Source organism: Gambusia affinis, linkage group LG18 (assembly GCF_019740435.1).
Source record: "Gambusia affinis linkage group LG18, SWU_Gaff_1.0, whole genome shotgun sequence".
NCBI classification, from domain to species: Eukaryota; Metazoa; Chordata; class Actinopteri; order Cyprinodontiformes; family Poeciliidae; genus Gambusia; species Gambusia affinis.
The window spans coordinates 22541807-22567008 of NC_057885.1; the positions used below are offsets into that span (position 1 = coordinate 22541807).

General features: G+C 40.5%; 3 protein-coding genes and 1 long non-coding RNA gene across 7 annotated transcripts in view; 2 read left to right on the forward strand and 2 right to left on the reverse strand.

Moving 5' to 3' along the window:
• LOC122820963 (gastrula zinc finger protein XlCGF57.1-like) overlaps positions 1-25202 on the forward strand; it is a 247297-nt gene that overhangs the window by 80622 nt on the left and 141473 nt on the right. The window lies entirely within an intron of this gene.
• The window catches only part of LOC122820952 (uncharacterized threonine-rich GPI-anchored glycoprotein PJ4664.02-like), a 191856-nt gene that overhangs the window by 42596 nt on the left and 124058 nt on the right, over positions 1-25202 (reverse strand). The window lies entirely within an intron of this gene.
• LOC122821105 lies at positions 443-18209 on the forward strand. Its single transcript, XR_006368914.1, has 3 exons — positions 443-493; positions 15919-15986; positions 18127-18209. It is a non-coding gene; the product is annotated as an uncharacterized LOC122821105 (long non-coding RNA).
• Positions 14796-23542, reverse strand: LOC122821007. 2 transcript variants are annotated; one of them, XM_044098796.1, is made up of 11 exons: positions 23294-23542; positions 23044-23204; positions 22751-22888; positions 22079-22214; positions 18934-19111; positions 18123-18264; positions 17743-17886; positions 16303-16361; positions 16183-16221; positions 15886-15962; positions 14796-15668 (listed from the first exon to the last, which is right to left on the reverse strand). In XM_044098796.1, the coding sequence occupies exons 1-11, from the start codon at positions 23402-23404 to the stop codon at positions 15570-15572; spliced, it is 1284 nt and encodes a 427-aa protein (XP_043954731.1). In that variant the 5' UTR covers positions 23405-23542; the 3' UTR covers positions 14796-15569. The 2 variants fall into 2 exon arrangements, with proteins under 2 accessions (XP_043954731.1, XP_043954730.1); XM_044098795.1 differs by lacking the exon at positions 16183-16221 and adding an exon at positions 16038-16097 and having other exon boundaries at positions 23294-23538.

Sequence of the window (25202 nt, forward strand, 5' to 3'; positions counted from 1 at the left end):
CAAACTGAAAAATAATAAATCTACTTTTGCTTGATATTAATGTTTCTAAATCCTGCAGCTCTATCAGGTTAATTATTTATCTCTCCTGGTCAGTTTTTGTGTCTCAGTGAATATTTAAGATGTTCACAGATCAAAGCTGATCAATACCAGTTCATCACTGGTTTCACCAGATACAAACTTTAATAGCTGCAGTTTATCTCTGCAGTTTAAACCAATAATATCTGACATATAATCCATGTTATGGTTTTTGTTTGCTTGTTTTTAATATCAATATTTCCAGATGAATTTTAAACTGTTAATTAGTTTGATAGAAAACCTTCTGCAGTCAGTGTTTAACTATGAATATGTAAATGATCAATATTAAAGATATTTATGTATTTAATTTGCTCTTCTGTCTGCTGACTATATAACTCAGTAATTTTAGTCAGTTTTCCTTTTTTCTCCAGACATTTCAATGAACACAGTGTTCTACACGTCTACGAAAGATGGACAGGTAGAACAGCATCATGTAAAATGTTGTGTTGCATAATGTTTATAAATATACGCTTCCTTGTTTGTTTTCATATTTTTGTAGGTGTGTGGAAATCACCTAACTGATGTCCTGGATTTTCATTTATATGTGCTCAATTGTACTTCTCTTCTCCTCATTTACTCTGTTGAAGTTTAAAAATGTTTTTTAGGTTTGAAGAGTTTAAATGTGTCTTTCATTCTTTGTCTCTGTAATATGAGAAAATCATTTTGTCTACCTGTTATGACTGGCTCAAGGTCATAAAAACCGGAGACCATGCAGTGGTTATGGTGTAGAAAATGAATATTTATTAAAAACTACAGTGATTGTGAATGTCAGTGGCATAAAGGAAATGATTGGATGTGTTGAGGTGTAAAAACAAAGAAACTGAAATGTGCCAGAGGAAGAGAGCTGAGGCCTGGCAGCAGGAGGCAGAGTGGAGGCTGGAGGCGACCCAGAAGGTGGAGACGACCCAGAAGGTGGAGGCGACCCAGAAGGTGGAGGCGACCCAGAAGGTGGAGGCGATCAGGTTAAAGGTTCTGAGCTCCAGATTAGCAGATCAGCTCAACATGTAACGGAGAAGCACAAGACAAAAACACCTGGAACCAGTTCATGAGGCTGAAACATTACCCTTCAACCAGAGTCCGAGAGAAACTACTTACATTTAAATAAGTAACTTCTTTGAAAACATGAACTTTCAGGAGTATTTTTACTATAATGTACTTGAATAATTTTTTCTGAAGTGTTTCTACTTTTACTTGAGTAAAGTTTCTGGATTCTCTACACACTGAATGAAAAACAAACCTGGTTTAACCAAAACAACAGATATGATCAGTTTCCAGCACATTCAGAAAACTGGTCCAACAAGAAAAAGCACAGTACACTGGATTGTTTTGTTTTTTGTTTTCTTTTGCTGAGGTCACAAAACGGACAGAGGGCAAGTTCAGGTAAAGATGGCCTGAAAAATTCATTTCTGTAGGTTTAAAAGAAAGTGTAAAAAAATCTGAGATTATTCTGAGAAACAAATTCAGATGCACAAGGAAGAAAACAAATAAACCAAGAAACTAAACTAAAAGTGATGAACTAAATGGCAACACCTTAGTACCAATAATAAAAATAAAGAAATTATGTAAACCTGGCAATATATGGCAAAGAAAATCAAAACACAAGCAGCAATAAATCAATTAAACATCATTAACTGTTGTTTCTGCATCTTAAATTAATAATAAATTAACATGTTTACATTTCATATATTAGCTTAGCACAAAATGTTTGAACATAAATACGTATTAGGGCTTTGAACGTTGATGCATTAATGCATACGATTTATCTGAAATGTTCAACTTGTTAATTTTACATAAATTAACAAGATTTATGTAACAATCAACTTATTTGTTACTTTTTTCAGCTTGAACTCGCCATCTAGTGGATCAGAAGTCAAATATTAATCACATTACCTATTTTTATCATAGTGTGCAGATTTGTATTTTTAATTTTTAAAAATCAATGAACAAAAGAACGTATGAAAACCACAAGGAACACAGAAAGCCATTTATAACGGGATTAAACGAGAGGAACCAGCCAGGAGAAATGAGAAAGAGATAATTAAATGCTGAAACAATCAACCAGATTGATTGACTAACAGGTTGCAGGTGTGATGGAGGAGAGAGAGAGGGAATGGCACAGGGGGCGAGAGAGCTCAACTGGAAAAAGCAAACATTAAATAATAACTACAGTAACAAAAAATATAAGGAACATAATAAACTAGAATCACTGAAGTTCAGAGACTGAACTAAAACTAAAGTAATATAGAAACAAAACTGACCTAATAAAATAGAAGGAATACAAAATAAACCAACTCAAAAGCAATTCAAACAACCCAGGACACAACAATGTTCACCTGAACCCTTTTAACCCACTGAGAGTTAGTTCACAGCAACATGTTACAAGGTGTTGTTAATTTTGTGTTTATTTTCCATGTTCATGGTTGTTATTTGCTTTTGTGATTTTTTCATGCTTATATTTTTTCTCATTTCTGTCTGTGGATTGACTTATGTGTCGGCAGCATCATGCCAAGAATTGGATGCTTAGCTTTAAATTTAATGACAACTGGTGGAACGTATTCACCAGTTGTCATTAAATGTCCTGATTCAGTTTAAAAATACTTTATTGATCCCAAAGAAAACTGAATGTTCATCAGGATTCTTCAAAGAGCCATTGAAGACAAAACAATCCAAGACAATCGGATGAAGAGGATGATCAGGATCGTCCCTAATTTTCTTGATCCTATGAAGAATCCTTCTCTGCATGACCATCTCCAGAGGTTCCCCAGAAGAGAACCAGAACAGAACCAGAACAGAACCAGTCCTCTTTACCAGGCTGTTGAGTGTTTTTAGGTCCCTGGTGCTGATGCTGCTGCCCCACCAGATGGCGCTCTCAACAACAGATTATAGAAGATCTGCAGCATCTTGAAGGACCTTAGCTTCCTCCAGGAGTCCAGTCTGCTCTGTTCCTTCTCATAGACGCTTCCCTGTTGCGTCTCCAGTCCAGATGAACATTGAGGTCTTTATATTCCTCAAACACCTTCACTTCTACTCCCATGATGGAAACATGATGGAAACATATATTTATGTATGTATATATATATATATATATATATATATATATATATATATATATATATATATATATGGCATTGAGTCAGACCTATGACTCAATGCCACACACTTGGATCATCGAATGCTTAGAGATGTACAACATCAACAGAACCTTGAGAGCCTTCATTGCAAACTCAATGGGGCTGTGGAAAACCACCCTTGAAGCCAACTGCAAGCCACTTGCACAAGTATCCATCAAATGTGGCATATACCAAGGAGATGCGCTGTCCCCGCTACTGTTCTGCATAGGCCTGAACCCCCTCAGCCAAATCATCAACAAGACTGGCTACGGATACCGACTCAAGAATGGAGCCAACATCAGCCACCTCCTCTACATGGATGACATCAAGCTGTACGCCAAGAGCGAGCGAGACATCGACTCACTGATCCACACCACCAGGATATACAGCACGGACATTGGGATGTCATTCGGACTAGAGAAGTGTGGTCGGATGGTTACAAAGAGACGGAAGGTCATCCGCACAGAAGGGGTCTCACTCCCAGAAGGAACAATAGCAGACATAGAGGAAGGTTACAAATACCTGGGAATATCACAAGCAAATGGCAACCTTGATGAGATCACAAGAAAAAGAGCCACAACCAAATACCTCCAACGAATAAGACAAGTCCTGAGAAGCCAGCTCAATGGCAAGAACAAGATCCGTGCAATAAACAGCTATGCCCTACCAGTAATCAGATACCCTGCAGGAATAATTAGCTGGCCAAAGGAGGAGATACAGGCCACAGATGTTAAGACCCGGAAATTACTAACAATGCATGGAGGGTTCCACCCCAAATCCAGCACCCTGAGACTCTACACGAACCGCAAAGAAGGAGGCAGAGGACTAGTGAGTGTGAGAACCACTGTCCAAGACGAGACATCCAAGATCCATAGATACATCAGGGACAAAGCCTCAACAGACAATGTGCTCAGTGAATGTCTCAAACAATGGGGAACAGAAGCTGAGGTGCCGGAGGAACCATCATGGGAGAACAAGCCCCTGCATGGGATGTACCACCGGCAAATAACCGAAGTGGCTGACATCAGAAAGTCCTACCAATGGCTGGAAAAAGCTGGACTGAAGGACAGCACAGAGGCCCTCATCATGGCCGCCCAGGAACAGGCCCTAAACACCAGAGCAATTGAGGCCCAGATCTACCACACCAGACAAGACCCAAGGTGTAGGTTGTGCAAGGAGGCCCCTGAGACAGTCCAACACATAACAGCAGGGTGCAAGGTACTGGCAGGGAAAGAGTACATGGAACGACACAACCAAGTGGCAGGCATAGTGTACAGAAACATCTGTGCAGAATATGGACTGGAACCCCCAAGATCAAAGTGGGAAACACCCCCGAAGGTAGAGGAGAATGACCGAGCTAAGATCCTGTGGGACTTCCAGATCCAGACAGACAAAATGATGAGGGCGAACCAACCAGACATAGTCGTGGTGGATAAACAACAGAGGAAAGCCGTTGTGGTGGATGTGGCAATACCAAGTGACTGCAACATCAGGAAAAAGGAGCATGAGAAACTAGAGAAATACCAGGGCCTAAGGGAGGAACTGGAGAGGGCCTGGAAGGTGAAGACCACAGTGGTGCCTGTGGTCATCGGGACCCTCGGGGCAGTCACCCCCAAACTGGAACAGTGGCTACAACAGATCCCAGGAACAACATCAGACATCTCAGTCCAGAAATGTGCAGTCCTAGGCACAGCCAAGATACTGCGCAGAACCCTCAAGCTCCCAGGCCTCTGGTAGAGGACCCGAGCTAAGAGGAAGAAGAATCACCACCCGCGGTGGGTGAGAAGGGAATTTTTTATTTTTTTTTTTATATATATATATATATATATATATATATATATATATATATATATATATATATATGCTGCGACAGACTGGCGACCTGGTGTACCCCGCCTCTCGCCCGGGACGCCGCGGGAGATAGGCACCAGCGTCCCTCCCGACCCCGTTAGGGACGAAGGGTGTTCAGAAAATGGATGGATGGATGGATATATATCTTGTTACGGCCCAAGGACTTTCCTTTGGGTTAATATCCCTCTTTTGGAGCTTCTAATTGGTGCTGATTGGAAGTGGAGGCAGCTGGCCAGTGTCTCCAAAATGATATCACACCCAGCTTAAGATGCACCGTGTTTTCTCACGAGCAGCTCTTTTCTTTCTGTCTTTCTGCCACCCTCTTCCCTTTTTCCCTCTCCTCTCTGACCAGTTATGATTTTTGTTAAATAAATCCCATTTTAAGTTATCCCATGGGTTGCTTCCCTTTAATTTGTTATGGTTCTAGAGCCAGGCCATAACAATATATATATATATATATATATATATATATATATATATATATATATATATATATATATATATATATATATATATATATATATATATATATATATATATATATATATATATATATATATATATATATATATATATATATATATATATATATATATATATATATATATATATATATATATATATATATATATATATATATATATATATATATATATATATATATGTATATCCTTCTCATTGAATTCAATTAGAAAGTGTGTCCAAACTTTTGGTCTGTAGTATATATATGTGTGTGTGTGTCTGTGTACAGAGGGAGAGATCTAAATCTATAGATACTATAGATATGGATCTATAGTACATTATAATCTTTTCTGTGGGGCTTGATTGATCATAATTATCTCTGTAACAATTTTGATCAATAGTTTTATTAATAACAGAGTTATTGGTAGACCCCAAAAATGCTCTTCATTTACAGGTCCAGTGTTGGTCCCATTTAGTTGATCTTTTCCTACCATTTTAATTTTCTATCTACAGATAAAATTATTTTTGTTTAATTTATATTCTTGTCTGACAAAAAAAAAAAAAATAAATTATTCAATTTATTCGCAAGCAGAACAAAAAACAGAATAAAAATGTCAATATTTGTAACGTAATTCATCCTTAATATATGAAATAAATTATTTGGGTCCCAACATTCAACCGTGAGGGAAACCAGAACTGATGCCAAATAATTATAAGCAGTTGTCATTCAGATAAACAGTTCCCTCGTTATTATATAAATCTTATCTACCGGTACATTTAAAACTAAAGCATAATGTTCCTTTTTTTCCAACACATAATGATCTATTATATCAGATTTCTATTAAATAATGCCAGAGATCTTTATCTGCTTGACCTGAAACCATGGTGACTGTCAGAGTAGATTATTTATAAATCTCTAAACATTTCTAGTTGGTTTACAGTTTATTGCATTTGTCCTTTTCAGCATCAGCTCGCCATCTAGTGGAGCAACAGTGTAACTGTTACCATTGATGCTTCACAGAAAGATTTCTACTTCATAATCTCTGCTTGTACTTTTTTTGTTTGAGATTTTTTTATCAAGATTTTTCTGTTTAAAAATATATTTTCTACTTAAACTAATCTAACATGCAATAACATCTCTTTTATGCATATAAAACATGCAAAAGGTACAAATTCCTAAAGAAATTGGGAAATACAAAAAACAGAGAAAAGGAACAAATGACTTGAAACTTCAGAGAACATTATATTGTTATATCCAGGTATTAAATACATGATTGGCCTCAGCGACTTGTTGCCACGGCCCTGAGAAGACGAACAATCATTGTTGGTGGCAGTCCTCGTCTGACCAGTTCATCTTTAATCTGCAGAGGAACACACAAGGCTCAGTTGACATAAAATCAGCGGCACTTTATGAATTGTTCTCAATTTGTGTTTATGTCAATCTGAACTACACTAAGTTGTTTTTAATAAGTGATGATTTGATTCTGCTCAAATTTAAGACAAGACATTTTAAAATCACCTTAGCAACAAACAAAACAGGCAGCAGAATAAACGTCATCAGGTTCATGATTCAAATTAGATCATGATGAGCATCAGAGTTCATGAAGTTACTGACCTGTTTCACAATGGTCTCATGATCATTTTCCAGTGACAAACTGGTGGAGATCTTGCCATTCAGAGCCACAACATAATCTGGAAGGAAAGAATTATTTTTATTCAGAACAGAACAGAAAATGAAAACCAGTTTAATTCCTATTTTCAGCATTATGGTGGACAAAACATGAACTTTAGTCAGACTTACACGGCCCTGAAGCAGGTGTTGAATTTGTAGGTGGGGTTGTTGCTTTAGCTGTAATCGTAGTTGGGGATTGGGTTGTTGTAGTAGGTATAGGGAATTAAGCGATCTGGGTTGTTTTAATTAAGCAATTTGGCTGTTACATGCTAAATGTGAATTTGACAGTAAATCCACTTTAAATCTTACTTAATGTCTAAACAACACAGAGCAGATATCACAGGGGATTTGACTGTAAGGTATGAAGGACAGAAAGACAAATAAAATAGCCTGATTGATGCAGGTAGAGCTGAGCTCTGAGATTTAGTGTTGGAGGCAGGAATAGGAGGAGCTCTGTGCAAAATCTACTGGAAGAAACAGAAAAATATGTTAAATTAATCAATCAATCAATCAGTTTGTTTGTATAGCTTGTCTAAGGAACAAGGCAGTTTAACGAGCATTACATCATAAAAATACAAAGTTTTAGAAAACAATCAACAATTGTCAAGTGATGTTGATTCAAATGTTGATCAATGTTTCACTGATTGTGTTTCAAAAGAATCTGTAAGCTTCTGGGTTTTTAGTCTAGATTTAATGGAACTCAGTGTTTCTGCTGTTCTGCAGTTTTCTGTAAGTTTGATCCAGATTTGTGGTGCATAGAAGCTGAATGCTGCTTCTCCATGTTTAGTTCTGGTTCTGGAGATGCACAGCAGAACCAGAGAGTTCTGGAAGGTTGCTATGACAACAGCAGATCTTTAATGTATTGTGGTCTAAACTGTTCAGTGATTTATAAACTGACATCAGTATTTTAAAGTCTGAGCTACAGGCCGACCTTTGAAGACGCTGTTGCAGTAATCAATTCAATCTGTATAGACTCAGACAGACAAAGGGAAACCATTAGAAAAGTTTAATGACACTATGATTTAAATCTTTGGCGCTCGGGCCCCGGCTAAGGACATTGATCATCGCAAACTTTGCGATGGGCTTGGATGAGCATTCCATATGCTGAGAGGAACGTCATCCCCCGGGACCCGGCACTGGTGGTGGAGGCGATGAAGGATGTGGCCTGATGCTGAGCGAGTGGAGGTGAAGGGGTGGAGGTGGGTTGAGCTCAGCTGGAAAGCGCACGACGCCATGGATGGCGGTCCTTATCAGCTGGGGCTTGGACGGTGATTGGACGTAACGAGTCTTGGTCCGGCGTTGAGCAATCAACGGTGATGAGCCGGAAGTTCCGGCTGGATGATGCAGGTGGGGCTAAAAGAGTCTTCCAGCTTGAATTTACGCCTAGGCTTCATTTCAATCTGTAGAGACTCAGACAGACAAAGGGGTAACCATTAGAAAAGTTTAATGACACTATGATTTAAATCTTTGGCGCTCGGGCCCCGGCTAAGGACATTGATCATCGCAAACTTTGCGATGGGCTTGGATGAGCATTCCATATGCTGAGAGGAACGTCATCCCCCCAAAAAGAGGACGAGGCCGGGGCCGAGGCCGGAGAGTCGGAGACGGGAAGCGCTAAGGGAGTGGAGGTGCGCTTGCTTAGCTTGCGAAGTTAGGACTGAAGGAGGTTACGTGACATTGATGGGCTCATTCTAATTGCTGCTAGGAATGACATCCCCCCAAAATGAGGCTGAGGCCAGGCCGAAGCCGGAGGACAGGTGATGTGGGCGTAAAGAGGAGAGGAGTCGCTCTCACTTAGCTAGTGAGGCTAGAATCGGACAGAAGGAGGAGGCTTTACAGTGACGGGAGGGAAGAGTGGGAAAGGGAGGCAAAGATCGGCGGAGACGTAGCGGGCCAAGGGAAGGTAGGATGCGCAGAGCGCATGGCAGAGGGTGCACAAAACTCGGGGCCAGCGGAGCACAAAACTCGGCCAAAGGGCACAAAACTCAAAGGGGCACAAAACTCAAAGCGGGCACAAAACTGGGGCCAGGGAGGCACAAAACTGGGGCCAGGGAGGCACAAAACTGGGGCCAGGGGGGCACAAAACTGGGCCAGGGGGCACAAAACTCAAATAGGGGGGGGGCACAAAACTCCAGGGGGGGCACAAAACTGGGGCCAGCGGAGCACAAAACTCAAAAGGGGGCACAAAACTCGGGGCCAGGGAGGCACAAAACTGGGCCAGGGAGGCACAAAACTCGGGGCCAGGGGGCACAAAACTCCAGCGGGCACAAAACTCGGGGCCAGGGAGGCACAAAACTCAGGGAGGCACAAAACTCGGGGCCAGCGGAGCACAAAACTCGGGGCCAGCGGGGCACAAAACTCGGGGCCAGCGGGGCACAAAACTCGGGGCCAGCGGGGCACAAAACTCGGGGCCAGGGAGGCACAAAACTCGGGGCCAGGGGGGCACAAAACTCGGGGCCAGGGGGGCACAAAACTCGGGGCCAGCGGGGCACAAAACTCGGGGCCAGCGGGGCACAAAACTCGGGGCCAGCGGGGCACAAAACTCGGGGCCAGCGGAGCACAAAACTCGGGGCCAGCGGAGCACAAAACTCGGGGCCAGCGGAGCACAAAACTCGGGGCCAGCGGAGCACAAAACTCGGGGCCAGCGGGGCACAAAACTCGGGGCCAGCGGGGCACAAAACTCGGGGCCAGCGGGGCACAAAACTCGGGGCCAGCGGGGCACAAAACTCAAGAAGGGGCACAAAACTCGGGCCAGCGGGGCACAAACTCGGGCCAAAGGGCACAAAACTCACAAAGGGGCACAAAACTCGGGGCCAGCGGGGCACAAAACTCGGGGCCAGCGGGGCACAAAACTCGGGGCCAGGCGAGCACAAAACTCGGGGCCAGGCGAGCACAAAACTCAGGGCCAGGCGAGCACAAAACTCAGGGCCAGGCGAGCACGAAACTCAGGGCCAGGCGAGCACAAAACTCAGGGCCAGGCGAGCACAAAACTCAGGGCCAGGCGAGCACAAAACTCAGGGCATGGGGAGCACAGAACGCTGGATAAAAGCCAGCGGAGAGGGGCGAGGTGGTGAAATGCTCTGATACAGGGTATCGGGGCAAGGGGATATGGCTGCCAAAATAAGTGCTAACAAGGGATGTGGAGGGAAGAGGAGGACAGGGCAGCTGGTGAAAAGGCCAGCTGAAGACAGGGCAGGGCGTGATAAGAAGGGATGAACGTGTCGAGGGTTACAGGATTCGGGCTAATAATTACGAGCAGGAGATGCTGAGGGATCGGGATTAAAGTACGGCTGGTTTAAAGGCCAGCTAAGAGCTCAGGATGATCTGGGCATGAGGTGGTGAGCTGCCAAAGAAGGGCTAGTAGGAGCTGGAGAGTAGTAAAGTGGTGAAAGGGAGAGAAGAATTAAGTATTATTAGGTTAAATAAGATAGAGAAAGGAAATTAGAGAGGAGAGGAATGGGCCACTTCTTCTGAAACGAGATGCTGGCGTAGGGATTGGACCTATGATGATGGGTTGAAATACGGGTGTCAAATGAAATACTCCTATGAAAATAAATACGTGGAGTGGGCAAAAAGTGAGGACATGGCATGGGGCAGGAGCACTAGCTTCTATAAAGTAGACCAACCACCACCAGTGAATTGAGCAGTGCTTATTAGGCACTGAAGGAGCTTGAATACAGGTTAAACGTGATCTAAAAAGTTAAATGATATATATAGATTCTAGTATCAAATTTGCGAGAATGCAGGGCCTTGGAGTAAAGGATGAGCGTAAAGAGAAAGCTAAGACTGGAAATGAGGATGAGAAACTGAGGAACTATAGGGAAAAAGATTAAGGTGCAGGACGTGGAGAAAAGGATGATTTGTCTAGAAGCTGGAATGGACTGACGAAGGCTGGGAGAGCCAGCTTATCAGCGAGGGTGTTAGAATGACCAGATCTTTATTAAGCAGAGGTGATTAAATTGATTAAAGGCAATCTAGCACTTGTTGAAACGTGCCATGCAAACTAACTTGGCTTGAATCTGGCATTGATGTTGGAGGTTCTGTTCCTCCGGACGGGGCCGTGGCTTCAGTACAGCTTGGGAGTACTGGTAGTTTGGCTGACAGACCTGTAATGATGGCTTGCAGGTGCTTTATAGCAATGCCTCAGAAGCGGGACTGGAACGAATGCGCTTAAGCATGAAACCTGGGAAGTTAACAGATAGGCAGCATAAACTTAGAAGTGACTGGATGGCCTGGGAAATGATGGCGTGCGAATTTGGACAAACTTGGATGAGAGATTAAGCCTAGAAGTGCTAGATGGGACATGAGCTTGAAATGTAAAAATATGGGACAGTTCGCTGTTGGTGATGAACAGCCCCGGATATAGCAAGTTCCCGGGGGCATAGACTTACTCAGGGGGCAAAAATGAATCTATCAAGCTGAATGTAGGTAGCGACTCAGTAACCACGGGTTTCTTATTAACAGACTTAAGGTGCTGTAAATTAGCTGGGCATCTTTTAGCTGACGTTACCTGCAGCCGACAGCATTACTCTACTCAGTCAGTTACTTTGGGGGAAAACACAGCGAAGTTCTGTGTTGCTGGCATGATTATGCAGGTACGCCGCTCTGCGTAGCAGGGGCGATCTCCTTCACTGCTGGATGAGGTGACCCAGCAAGCGTCTCGCGTTCGAGTTGCGTTTGGGGCAGCTCAGGTACACGTTTTAACAGATTAGTCAGCTGAACGTGATGGAGACATAGCTTTGTGCAGTGCGGGAGCCCCTATAGTACCAAATCAATATAAGAATAACAGAAAATGGCCGTTCTAAGATGGAAACTGACAGGTTCCGGTTCAAAGGGTGTGGAGGGGCGCTGCTGACTCTGGGCAGGCAATACCCTTCGGAGCTCAATGAAACTCTTGGGTTGTGTTTAAAGGAAGGGAGAAGGCGCAGACTCATCAGGACAAACCAAAACTCGCAACCACACTAATTCTGGGAATTCTACGGTGTTGTCCTTTAATAAATGCTCTCTTAACCAACCTTACGAAGCCCAGTTGAACGGCTGCTAAATATCAGACATGACAATGAGCAGAATCCAAACAACCTGTAACATTAGAAAAAAAAAAAGAAGTTAGGGAGCAAACATGCCCGTCTCGGTTCATGTGTCGATCTGTAGCACTTTTCTCACAACAGTGGCACATAGTTGTGACGTCATTAGCGATACTAGAGTATGTTAAAGAGACGCGTGCAATTACAGCTGATGCATTACCCATCCCGCCGGGCCTGGCGGGGAAGCAGGTAAACTTCTGAGACCAAGGATATAACCAGAAACGACTTAGACAATTCTTAAACTTAAGCTAAGAAAATAGGTCTTAAAATAGGTGTTAAAGGTCTGGTGAGAAACCGCCGCCACATCACTGAGGTCTTTTAGTTTACTTGGTATTGCACATCTGGGATGAAACAGCAATCAGCCTTTGCGTAAAAAAAACGGGGAAAATTACTGGAGGTCAAACGCCAAACGCTTATCTTTTTTAAATTGACGCTATATCCCCTTCTATGTAAAGTTACCTTAGATGGGTAGTGAATGGGACACCAACTGAATTTGATGAGAAATGAGGATGGGATGATAGCCCTGGCATAATGATTTGGTTACCAATAGGTGAAAGCACGGAGCTGACTTGACCGGTGTGACCTGGGGGGATTATTAGCCAGCTTCACGTTCTATGGCACATGTCGGTTAACTACTGGGACTGGGGGCACAATTAGGCAGGAGATGTACTTTACTGCTCGAGTCAATACGGTCGCCTCTCTTTAACCAGTCGGCTGCCATGAACTGCAGAGGTGGTTGATGAGGCAGGCAGATGGAACCAAGTAGCAGTGAAAATGATTTTATTTAAAGATGAATAACAGTATGATAATCCAACACGATCCCAGGCAGCAATGCTGAGTGGAAACCAGGGCTCAACGTGGGTAGCAGCAGGGTGACGAATGGACCAAGAATGCATAATTAGTGACTACGAACAGAGGACAAGAACCTGACAGGGACCTGAAACGCAGGTAGCATTAAATGCATAGGAGGTATTCGGGGAAGGAGATGCTCCTGGGGCTAATCAAGAGGAGAGAGACATGTTGAATCAGAGAAATGAATACGATAACCATGACGACCCATGAACTGGACTACGTAGCTGGGTATGCATCTGCCGTTTTTTCCATGGATGAAAAACCCTCAGTGGGAATACAAACATACTGGCGGAAGTGCGGTGCGGACATGATAAAGTTTAAGGAGTAATATATGGGGCTTGATAAAGGTGAATGACAGAAGCTGCTACTGGGTGCGAGACGCTGTAGAAAAGAGGTCGGTGATCTACTTTGGGTCACCGCTGGGAGGGATGCTACTATTTTTCATTTATTTATGCATTCATTCAGTTGAAAGCTCTTAAGCATTTAAAACGCAGCCTGGGTGGCGCGTGCTAATAGGCCTGCATGTTCGGAAAGGGGATGGACTAAGATAAGGTTCTACTTTCCTAGCATTGCTAAACATGAATGAGACATGTGAGGCTACGTCTTACCCCGAAAGCCCGAGGCGGGCGTGGCGTGGAAAATCCGACAGGAGGAGCTGATGACCGGGCAGACAGCGGCTAGGCGGAAGTGAGTGAAGCTGTTTGTGTAGCTGGACCAGAACGGGACTGATGGAAAGGTGATTTGGTAATCGGCGGTGGAGAGATGATTGGACGACCAGCTGGGAGGGCGACAGACATCGGTGCGGCGAGACCTTGGCGGCCGGCCAGGGTCTGAGTCGGAGAAAGACGGCCCAGATGAAGACAGTGGGATTATGTTACCGCTTGCCAAAGACAGGCCATGGAGTGGGTAGCGCAGGAGCGAGGAACGGTGGATCCCAGTCAGGCAAGAGAGCGGCGGGAGAAGCTGCTTGGAATGAATGCGGGCGGGGCAGGAAGTCTTTTTTCATCTGGGGAGCGTCTGAGGGAGAGAAGCGGCCGAGCACACGGCTAATCGTCTATAATGGTGGACATTAGCGGTGGAAGGGCGAGCGATCGCAAAGAAAGGATCTGGTGGGATAGCTGACTGAGATCTGAGGCATGCGGCTGAACAGGTTGAGCTCAGCTGGAAAGCGCACGACGCCATGGATGGCGGTCCTTATCAGCTGGGGCTTGGACGGTGATTGGACGTAACGAGTCTTGGTCCGGCGTTGAGCAATCAACGGTGATGAGCCGGAAGTTCCGGCTGGATGATGCAGGTGGGGCTAAAAGAGTCTTCCAGCTTGAATTTACGCCTAGGCTTCATTGCAACTAAAGATAAATGCATGGAAGAGTTTCTCTAGATCTTGCTGAGACGTTAATCTTCTAATCCTGGAAATGTTTTTCAGGTGACAGATGGCCGACTTTGTAACTGTCTTTATGTGTCTCTGAAGGTTCAGGTCAGAGTTATCCTCATGAAATTATCTGTATTTTATTACGTTTTTCACACAGATATAAAAATCCGCTGTACTATTTTTGTTTATTGTCATAACTAAGTTTAGTCTGACAACCGTTGAGATGAGATATTTCTACTGTTGCTCGTTGTCACTTCTCGTCTCTCCAGGTCTGTAGATGCAGAATGTAAAAGTGAAACCCAGACAACAATCAAAGATCAATCAATATTTTATTCAATCAATCAAAACCATGAAATCACACCAACATGATCATTGATTAACAAAAGGAAACATTAATCACCTATATAAAGAAATAGAGAAGCGTCTTCAGAGAGCACCGTGTCTCAGCCGGTGATCTGACTGACTGTTGTAGCTCACATACATTTATACCTGGCTGTCCAGGTGGGTTTTCTACCTGGGCCTTCCTGACGTTGGCAGTCAGGAGATGGACGTTCTCCTTCAGGATGATTTTCTACCCAGAGATAATCCAGGTGTTATTTTGAACAAAATATTCTTATCAAGGACGTGGGACTGAGTTTATCAGTAAACTGGAGCGATCCACTAAGTTGTCCTCCCTACCAACCTAATCAACCTCAGACTGGTTTCTGAGACCACAGTGCTCTTCTTGACCCCTTGATGACCCCTTGATGATCCCACATGTCAGAGTTAAACAGAAGATTGATTACAAACAATTCATACCCATACCATATAATGTTCATAAAAGAAATTGAATAACATAATCAGTTTAAGATCAAGACAAATTTAAAAATAAATGGATGAAAACCCTACTAAATTAACTACAACTGATTAACCCATAAATGAAAGACTAAATTCTGTTTAACATCACTTAAAAAATCACTCAGATTAAACTTGTATTCCCACACTAATTAAAATATACATAAGTCCCCAGATTTATTAAAAAGTACAAGAAGTAAAAACAGATAAACCCAGTAATATTCCTCTGCTGGGATCAGAGTCATTCTCATTTTTAGCCACTAGGGGGCAGCTGTTTCTTTAACCTGCACTGAACCGTCGCTCAGCAGGCGGACCTTGATGTCTGGAGGCAGCCCTCGTCTGATCAGTTCATCTTTAATCTGCAGAAGAAAACATGAGATGAATGTGAGAAACAATCAGTGGTGAATTATAAAATATACTGAACAGAATCTGATTAACATTAAAAACAAAAACAGCTGAATTCAACTGCATCACTGCAGGTGATCACTTTGGGTTTTGATTTGGCATTTAAGTGAAATGGGTTTGGATTAAATTCAGGTTGTGATGGTTTGTGTTAAAGTCCAGGACGTCACTGACCGCTTTCTCAATTTCATCTTTATTCTCTTTCAGTGACAGCGTAGTGGAGATCTTCATCTTCAGAACCGTAAGACGAGCTGGAAGAACAAGAGATCAACATGGTATAAAGAACTACTTCCTGTTACTTTCACTCCTGTTTCCATCCTACTTACATGTTTTAGGAGGAGGACTTGTAGTTGTCAAAGGGAGAGCAACAGTAGTTGAAGTCACAGCTAAGATAACAGAAACATGAGTTCAAGACATAAAAAGTAAAAATAAATCAAAGATGAAAAATAAAGAATTGACTAATCATCTTGCATGTTTTAGGAGGAGGACTTGGAGTCGCTATGAAAGTTACTGGGATAACAACAACAGAAACATTATGAGTTCAGGAAATAAAAAATAAGATCAATAATCAAAAAGAAAGAAATGACTCACTGTTTGAAACCGTCACAATGACACATCGAAGCTCAGACTGGTAGATAGAACTGTTTGCACTGTGGAGATAATTTAGCATCAAAACTTTAATGTTAAAGTCTTTTTGAAATGTTCATTTAATAATGTTACAAATAACACATCATGCAAAATCTACTTTTTTAGTCCTTAAATACTTGTTTTATGAGTACTTTGAGTGTCTAGAGTGCAAAAGAATTAAATTTATTCTCTCCTGGTGCTGTGTAGATATCTTTATATTTGTTTATGGTTTTATTTTTCGGTTTGTTAATATTTCTCTGTTATATTTTCTTGACTATGATTTCACCACATTTGCTGTGGAACTGCTGAACAATGTCATGACTTCCAGCCAATCAGTGCTATGAATCCAACATTTTTTCCTTGCAGTCATTTTATTGTCCAAGTTCAGTTATGCTGAAGATGCAGGTAAACAAGTCAAAATGTTTGGTTCTAGGGTTTATTAACACAGAAGCTTCTTTACATTGCTACTCATCAGAATCTCTTCAAAGTGTCTGATTGCACTTTATTTTCTCAGTAATGTTCCCACATCAGATGAAAAAGTGTGTTTGCAGGGAGCAAAGTGATTCAGTAACATCTGCCACTGCACAGGGATTTTCAGGAAGATTTTTCTGATTCCTTCTCTACAGAAATTACAGACACAGTGAAGCAATGAGCTCCAAATAACACTAAAATGACAACAAAGTTTATTTTAGAGATGAATTTTATGTTTTGATCATGATGTCCTGGCCATTGTTTTGCTAGTAGCATTGAGCCTTTTGCTTCTGTTAGCACTGTGTGCTAACTGTTAGCTCCCTCTTTGAGGATATAACTGTACTGCATGTTTGTAATTCTTTGGCTTGTTTTTGTGCATTTAGATAACTCATGAATTATCTCGAGGCTTTGTTTACTTCATTCTCCTGCTCTGGATCAGACTCCGACTCCAACTTGTATGGATGATGGATGATTGTTGACATTTTTAATAAACTTTGGAAAAAAAAGTTTCTCTGCCAGTAGATGATGTGTTGTTGCCATCAAACTACAGAAATGGCCGAACGGGTCGTTGTCCTGTGTGACCTGAAGGGGGGCGGGGCTTGAAAAACGAGTTTCTGTAAAACCTCATAACAGGAGTAAACAAAGGGTCTGTGAAGCTACAATGACCAGGAATTCAAAATAAAACCATATGTCCACTATAAACCTAATGTATTTTTGCATCGCCAAGAAGTTATTTTAACTATTTAGTCATACTAAAAATGAAATAAAGGTGCCAGTTACTTTTTACTTGTGTACATAATTACATTTCAAAACCTGTACAAAGTAACAAAGTACTTTGTACTTTGTTACTTTTATCAGTCACTAGTATTTGTATTTCTACTTAAGAAGAAAATATGAAAACATTTGAAACTTCTGATCAGATCAGATACTGACGTTGCCTGGACAGCAAAACAGATGGGATGGCTTTCTTTATCATCATGTTGACTGACAGACGGCGTCCATCTCAGGGTGAAATTTCCTGATCCAGATGAATTCTTGACCATGTTGAACGGTCCGCTGAACAGGAGCTCAGTGATCCTTTAACACACAGGAAACACATCAGTCTGTTTGGTTATATGTGCAAAAGGCCCTGAAAACATTTATTATGATTATTTATTAAAATGATCTGACAACAAAAAATAATTAATGTCCAGGTTTTATGTGTTTTGTACCAGTTTTCTGTGTTATTTTAACACAATAAAGATCAAATTTCCGATTTTCACCTTGAATTATTATTTACCTCTGATTAGAAACAATATTTATTTTCTACTCACACAGACTGAGTCGCCTCTGCTCTGATGTTGATTTCTATCATCTCATTGATGTCTATGAAGAACTGAGCTCCATGTTCAGGAGTTGGAGGCAGAAACCTGGGCAGATATTCACCTGCTGTGCAGGACGGAGCTGCAGGATCCACTGGAGCAATGCAGGAATAAAATAATACAGATTAACTAATGAAACACTCGTCTACTAAACACACAACTCTGCTGTCAGTTTAAAGATTAATTCAGTAAAGTTACACAGTCCATCTAAGCTGTTAAAATAATATAAAAAATTCTTGTTGTCTTACATTTTTGTATTAAGAAATGTAAAAATTAATTAATTAATATTGATCAGCTTTCAACAGATAATTATCCATCCATCCATCCATTTTCTTACACCCTTATTCCCTAATGGGGTCAGGAGGGTTGCTGGTTCCTCTCCAGCTGCATCCCAGGTGAGAGGCGGGGTCACCCTGGACAGGTCGCCAGTCTGTCGCAGGGCAACACAAAGACACACAAGACACACAACCATTCACACACACACTCACACCTAGGGAGAATTTAGAGAGACCAATGAACCTGACAGTCATGTTTTTGGACTGTGGGAGGAAGCCGGAGAACCCGGAGAGAACCCACCATGCACAGGGAGAACATGCAAACTCCATGCAGAAAGACCCCGGGCCGGGAATCGAACCCAGGACCTTCTTGCTGCAAGGCAACAGCTCTACCAACTGCCCAGTAGATAATTATTTAAAGATAAATTTATTCACACCAGTTTGGCTTTTTGGCAGTGAAACAACATGATTGAAACATGAAATCAAACCTTTAAAAAGAAACTGGACAGGGATTATGCTCATCGAACTGCTGGTGCTTATCGACACTATAGAACCATCGTCATGAGTCAGATTGATTGTCTGTCTGGGAAAATCCTCCATCACCAGCTGAACTGCATATGAACCTTCATCACTGCTGCTGGTTGGACTGAATGAAAGAGAACAAGACTGGAAGAAAACAGAGAGAGAAATCAACAATTTTACATCAAGTTTAATAATGTTTTATTTACCGTATTTCATTATTGGTTTTATTTGTGTTTGTTTATACTGACAATATTAATTTCTTTTTAAGTTAAGTTGCAGATTTTTGGCTCTAAGCACATCAACTGAGAGTTCATGCTGAGAAAACAGTGTGGTTAATTTGCAATATAAAATATTTTGTGGAACCACAAATATTTTTCCAATGAGTTGAACTCTTCAAACCCCTGGGGTCAAAGGTAAATATAAATATAAAATCTGAGAATGAAAACAATTATCTTTACAGAATTTTGGCAGTGATAAACAGGTCACTGAAACATTTAAGTAAACATGTAATGATGTTAGGTTAATGTATTAACAATGAAATGCAGTGAACTAATTTCAGATTAGTTTATGAAACTATTTAAAACTACTTCGATTATTTTCAAAAGTCTGAGATTCCTACAAACTACAAATTTCTGTATTTTTACGACTCCACCTCCAGGGTTTGATTTACCATTTTGTCCACCAGGGGGCAGTGTTCACACGTTTGTTTCAATCAACCTTTTGCTAGGATGTAGCTACGTTGTAGCTCATGTAACAGAGAGAAAAGTGTGAATGTATGTATATGTGAATTTTACCCAAAATACACTCAGCAAAAATATAAACGCAACACTTTTTTTTTTGCTACAATTTTTCATGAGATGGACTCAGAGATCTGAAATTCATTCCAGATAAACAATATTACCATTTCTTTCAAATGTTGTCCACAAATCTGTCTAAATGTTTGATAGTGAGCACTTCTGCTTTGCTGAGATAATCCATCCCACCTCACAGGTGTGCCACATCAAGATGCTGATCTGACATCATGATTAGTGCACAGGTGTACCTTATACTGCCCACAATAAAAGGCCACTGAAATGTGCTTTTTTTTTTTGCTTTATTGGAGTCTGGGGACTGGAACCAGTCAGTAGCTGGTGTGACCACCATTTGCCTCATGCAGTGCAACACATCTTCTGATAGAGTTTTTCAGATTGTCAATTGTGGCCTGTGGAATGTTGGTCCACTCTCTTCAATGGCTGGATATTAGTGGGAACTGGTACACGCCAGACACGGTCAAGCACATCCCATCCTTGGTGTATGGGTGACATGAGTATGCTGGACATGCACGAACTGGGACATTTTCAGCTTCCAAGACTTGTGTACAGATCCTTGCAACATGGGGCCGCATATTATCTTGCTGAAACATGAGGTGATGTTCATGGATGTATGGCACAACAATGGGCCTCAGGATCTCATCACGGTATCTCTGTGCATTCAAAATGCCATCAATAAAATGCACCTGTGTTCTTCGTCCATAACAGATGCCTGCCCATACCATAACCCCACCACCGCCATGGACCACTCGATCCACAACATCTTGATGTGGCACACCTGTGAGGTGGGATGGATTATCTCAGCAAAGCAGAAGTGCTCACTATCAAACATTTAGACAGATTTGTGGACAACATTTGAAAGAAATGGTAATATTGTTTATCTAGAATGAATTTTAGATCTTTGAGTCCATCTCATGAAAAATGGGAGCAAAAACAAAAGTGTTAAATTTCTATTTTTGTTGAGTGTAATAATAATAATAGCATCTATAATGAGATTCTGCGACAGACTGGCGACCTGTCCAGGGTGACCCCGCCTCTCGCCTGAAACGTAGCTGGAGATAAACACCAGCAACCCTCCCGACCCCATTAGGGACAAAGGGTGAATAGAAAATGGATGGATGGAGAATGAGATTTTTAAAAGACTCATATGTTTAGGTCCACCTGGTGGTGCAATGAGGAACTGCATGTAAGGGGTCCTTCAGGCGCTCTCACGGCTTCCCCACCAGAACTCTGAGGAACGCTGGTGGAGATGAGTGAAGCAGCTCTTCACTACTTTTTTTTACTTAGAGTCATTATTTTCTAGTTCAACAATTAATAAAATACTGTAATAACATCTGATATCTATGAATATAATTTGTAAAGTTTTCTCGTGGTTGGGCTGGATAAATATGACCTTATGAGTGGAAGCAGCACCACTTGGTGTTGGTGGCTGAACACTCAGTCACAACACTAACTGTGTTTATTTTACAGTTGTGGAGCCACTTGCAGGCAGTCAGAAGTCACATTGAGAAGATTTATTCTGTCGTACCAGGTGGGTTCAAAGTATAAATTTATGATTTTTTTTTTTATAAAAAATGTGTTTTGTGAAAGTTGTAACTGTTATCTGTTAACTTCTGTGGCAGTTGTCTGTTATTTTACTGTTTCGTGTTGTAGGATCTTATTTTTGAAAGATTTATGGAATAAGAATGTTTTGTTTTGTTTTTGAGAAATTAACTGTTTTACTGTTTTAAACTATAAACTTGGCGGTACAATGACTAAAAAACATAATTGTTTTTTTGTTCTCTGTCTCTCTTTGTGTATTTTACAAAGTAAAGTCCAAACAAATAAAAATGTATCAATGTTTTACTTTTCTGCACGTTACGAATTTCTGCTATTTCTAAGGCAGAAATGACAAGATCTTGATGATATGAAGAAAAATAATTGTGAATGAGTGTCTCCCATGTCTGAATGAGTGACATTAGCTGCTGCAGTTAAATCATAATTTAAAAGTCAGAAAATGTTTTATTTTATATGGTCACATAATGTGCTGCTCTGAATACTCTGGAAATCCCCCTTATCTTCTCATGTACACACACACACACACACACACATTTATTTCTCCATCTCTGTATCTAACACTAAACTTAACCAAAACTCAACTCACACATCAGTCTTAACCTCTAACCCTTAAACATCATTTTTTCTCCTTGTTCTTTTTCTCCCACCTGTGACAGTTTGACTGAAGGATATTTACTTCCTCTCTTCTATCTGTGAACTTCACATTTTCCTTTCCTGTAACTTGACATCAACATTTATTACTTACTGATGAGAGACTGAGGACAGACGGAGGTGTGCAGGTGGAGCATTCATAGTAACCTGATCCATGTCTGCATTGAACATGGTCTCCATCAGGGTCAAAGGTCAACAAGCTGATATTTCTCTGACAGTTTGAGGGAACTCTGAGAGAACCAGAAAACAAACATAATTACACATAATTACAAGTGAACTCTGGAGAACAAATAATCTGTTTAGATGTTTTCATTTTCACAGAGGAGCTTCAGTTTATTGACTGATTTGAACTTCAGTGTTTTTCTTCCATCAATTTTAGCTTCTTAAACTTTTGTTTGAGTGTTGTTACTTTGAGAAATTACCAAATGGATCCTATATTTAATATGTCTAATTTAATCTGTATTTCACAGATTACATTTTTAAGGAGAAATATTATTTGTAAGTAATAAGTCTTATTACTTACAAATAATAACAAATCTGATTATTTCTTATTATTTGTAATATTAAGATTTATAAAATCTGTTTTGTTTCCATGTAACTCTTTGGTCTCTTTGGTAAATTGATTCACAGTGTTTGAATCTTATTTTTCTTTCTTTTTTTTTTAAATGAACAGAATAACTTCAGAATCAAAATACAGTTCATGCTCAATCAAAGACATCAAAGGTTTCCAGTATTTATTATTAACATGATATAAAAACTGAATTACCTCACAACAGGAAGGATGTCGGTCTGTGGTGATGAGTTTGGTCTGTTAATGTCAGATCGATTTCTCTCTTCAACAAATATCGCAATGCGGCCAGATGAAACACCGTTTCTGTTATTTATCCAGGTTAGACCCCATCCTCTTTAATAGAAGATATTGGGAAGATTTCTGATGTTAATAAGTTTCTAAAACTTTACAGAACAGCAGACCAGAAAACTGACAGGAGGAATTTTAGACTTCTTGGAAAAACAGAAAATTATTAGATATATATTTTTATAATGTTGAGATTCAGTCACCCATGGTAGTAATTGTAGAAAATCCTACTGCCAGACCACTCGGTGTACTCTCTCAGACACCATTCACCGCTGCTTTCATCAATCTTCTTTGTACAGCCAGAACAAAACCATGTCTCAAGTTCTCCACATGAGCTGTAGCCAAACTTATAGCGATGAACAGACTGTAGATTTAAAGTGAAGAGGCGTTAGAGACAAGACAATATTTTTTCAAAAGGTAAAATAAAAGAAACTTCAGAAAATCTCAACTTACTGTAAAAATGTTTCCTTGTACAACTTTAGTGGTGTGGGTAATCACACCGCCAGTATAACCAGCTTCTGTCCAGCTGACCATCATCATCACCAGCAGCACAAAGAGCAACATGATGAACGAATCAGTTCTGCTAAACAAAGATCATCAGACAGGAGACTTTATACAGTCACTCTTTATTCACTCTGTTCACTGTTGGAAACATGGAAACTCGTTTTATGGAATCTATTTACATAATGAACCAGGAAATGTCAGACACCTGATTCAGAAACATCAGAAAAACATTTCCTGGTAGGAAAAATTTTACTTTGCAAACTGAAAAATAATAAATCTATTTTTGGTTGATATTAATGTTTCTAAATCCTGCAGCTCTATCAGGTTAATTATTTATCTCTCCTGGTCAGTTTTTGTGTCTCAGTGAATATTTAAGATGTTCACAGATCAAAGCTGATCAATACCAGTTCATCACTGGTTTCACCAGATACAAACTTTAATAGCTGCAGTTTATCTCTGCAGTTTAAACCAATAATATCTGACATTTAATCCATGTTATGGTTTTTGTTTGCTTGTTTTTAATATCAATTTTTCCAGATGAATTTTAAACTGTTAATTAGTTTAATAGAAAACCTTCTGCAGTCAGTTTTTAACTATGAATATGTAAATGATCAATATTAAAGATATTTATGTATTTAATTTGCTCTTCTGTCTGCTGACTATATAACTCAGTAATTTTAGTCAGTTTTCCTTTTTTCTCCAGACATTTCAATGAACACAGTGTTCTACACGTCTACGAAAGATGGACAGATAGAACAGCATCATGTAAAATGTTGTGTTGCATAATGTTTATAAATATACGCTTCCTTGTTTGTTTTCATATTTTTGTAGGTGTGTGGAAATCACCTAACTGATGTCCTTGATTTTCATTTATATGTGCTTAATTGTACTTCTCTTCTCCTCATTTACTCTGTTGAAGTTTAAAAATGTTTTTTAGGTTTGAAGAGTTTAAATGTGTCTTTCATTCTTTGTCTCTGTAATATGAGAAAATCATTTTGTCTACCTGTTATGACTGGCTCAAGGTCATAAAAACCGGAGACCATGCGGTGGTTACTGTGCAGAAAATGAATATTTATTAAAAACTACAATGATTGTGAATGTCAGTGGCGTAAAGGAAATGATTGAATGTGTTGAGGTGCAAAAACAAAGAAACTGAAATGTGCCAGAGGAAGAGAGCTGAGGCCTGGCAGCAGGAGGCAGAGTGGAGGCTGGAGGCGACCCAGAAGGTGGAGACGACCCAGAAGGTGGAGGCGATCAGGTTAAAGGTTCTGAGCTCCAGATTAGCAGATCAGCTCAACATGTAACGGAGAAGCACAAGACAAAAACACCTGGAACCAGTTCATGAGGCCCGAAACATTACCCTTCAACCAGAGTCCGAGAGAAACTACTTACATTTAAATAAGTAACTTTTTTGAAAACATGAACTTTCAGGAGTATTTTTACTATAATGTACTTGAATAATTTTTTCTGAAGTGTTTCTACTTTTACTTGAGTAAAGTTTCTGGATTCTCTACACACTGAATGAAAAACAAACCTGGTTTAACCAAAACAACAGATATGATCACTTTCCAGCACATTCAGAAAACTGGTCCAACAAGAAAAAGCACAGTACACTGGATTGTTTTGTTTTTTGTTTTCTTTTGCTGAGGTCACAAAACGGACAGAGGGCAAGTTCAGGTAAAGATGGCCTGAAAAATTAATTTCTGTAGGTTTAAAAGAAAGTGTAAAAAAATCTGAGATTATTCTGAGAAACAACTTCAGATGCACAAGAAAGAAAACAAATAAACCAGGAAACTAAACTAAAAGTGATGAACTAAATGGCAACACCTTAGTACCAATAATAAAAATAAAGAAATTA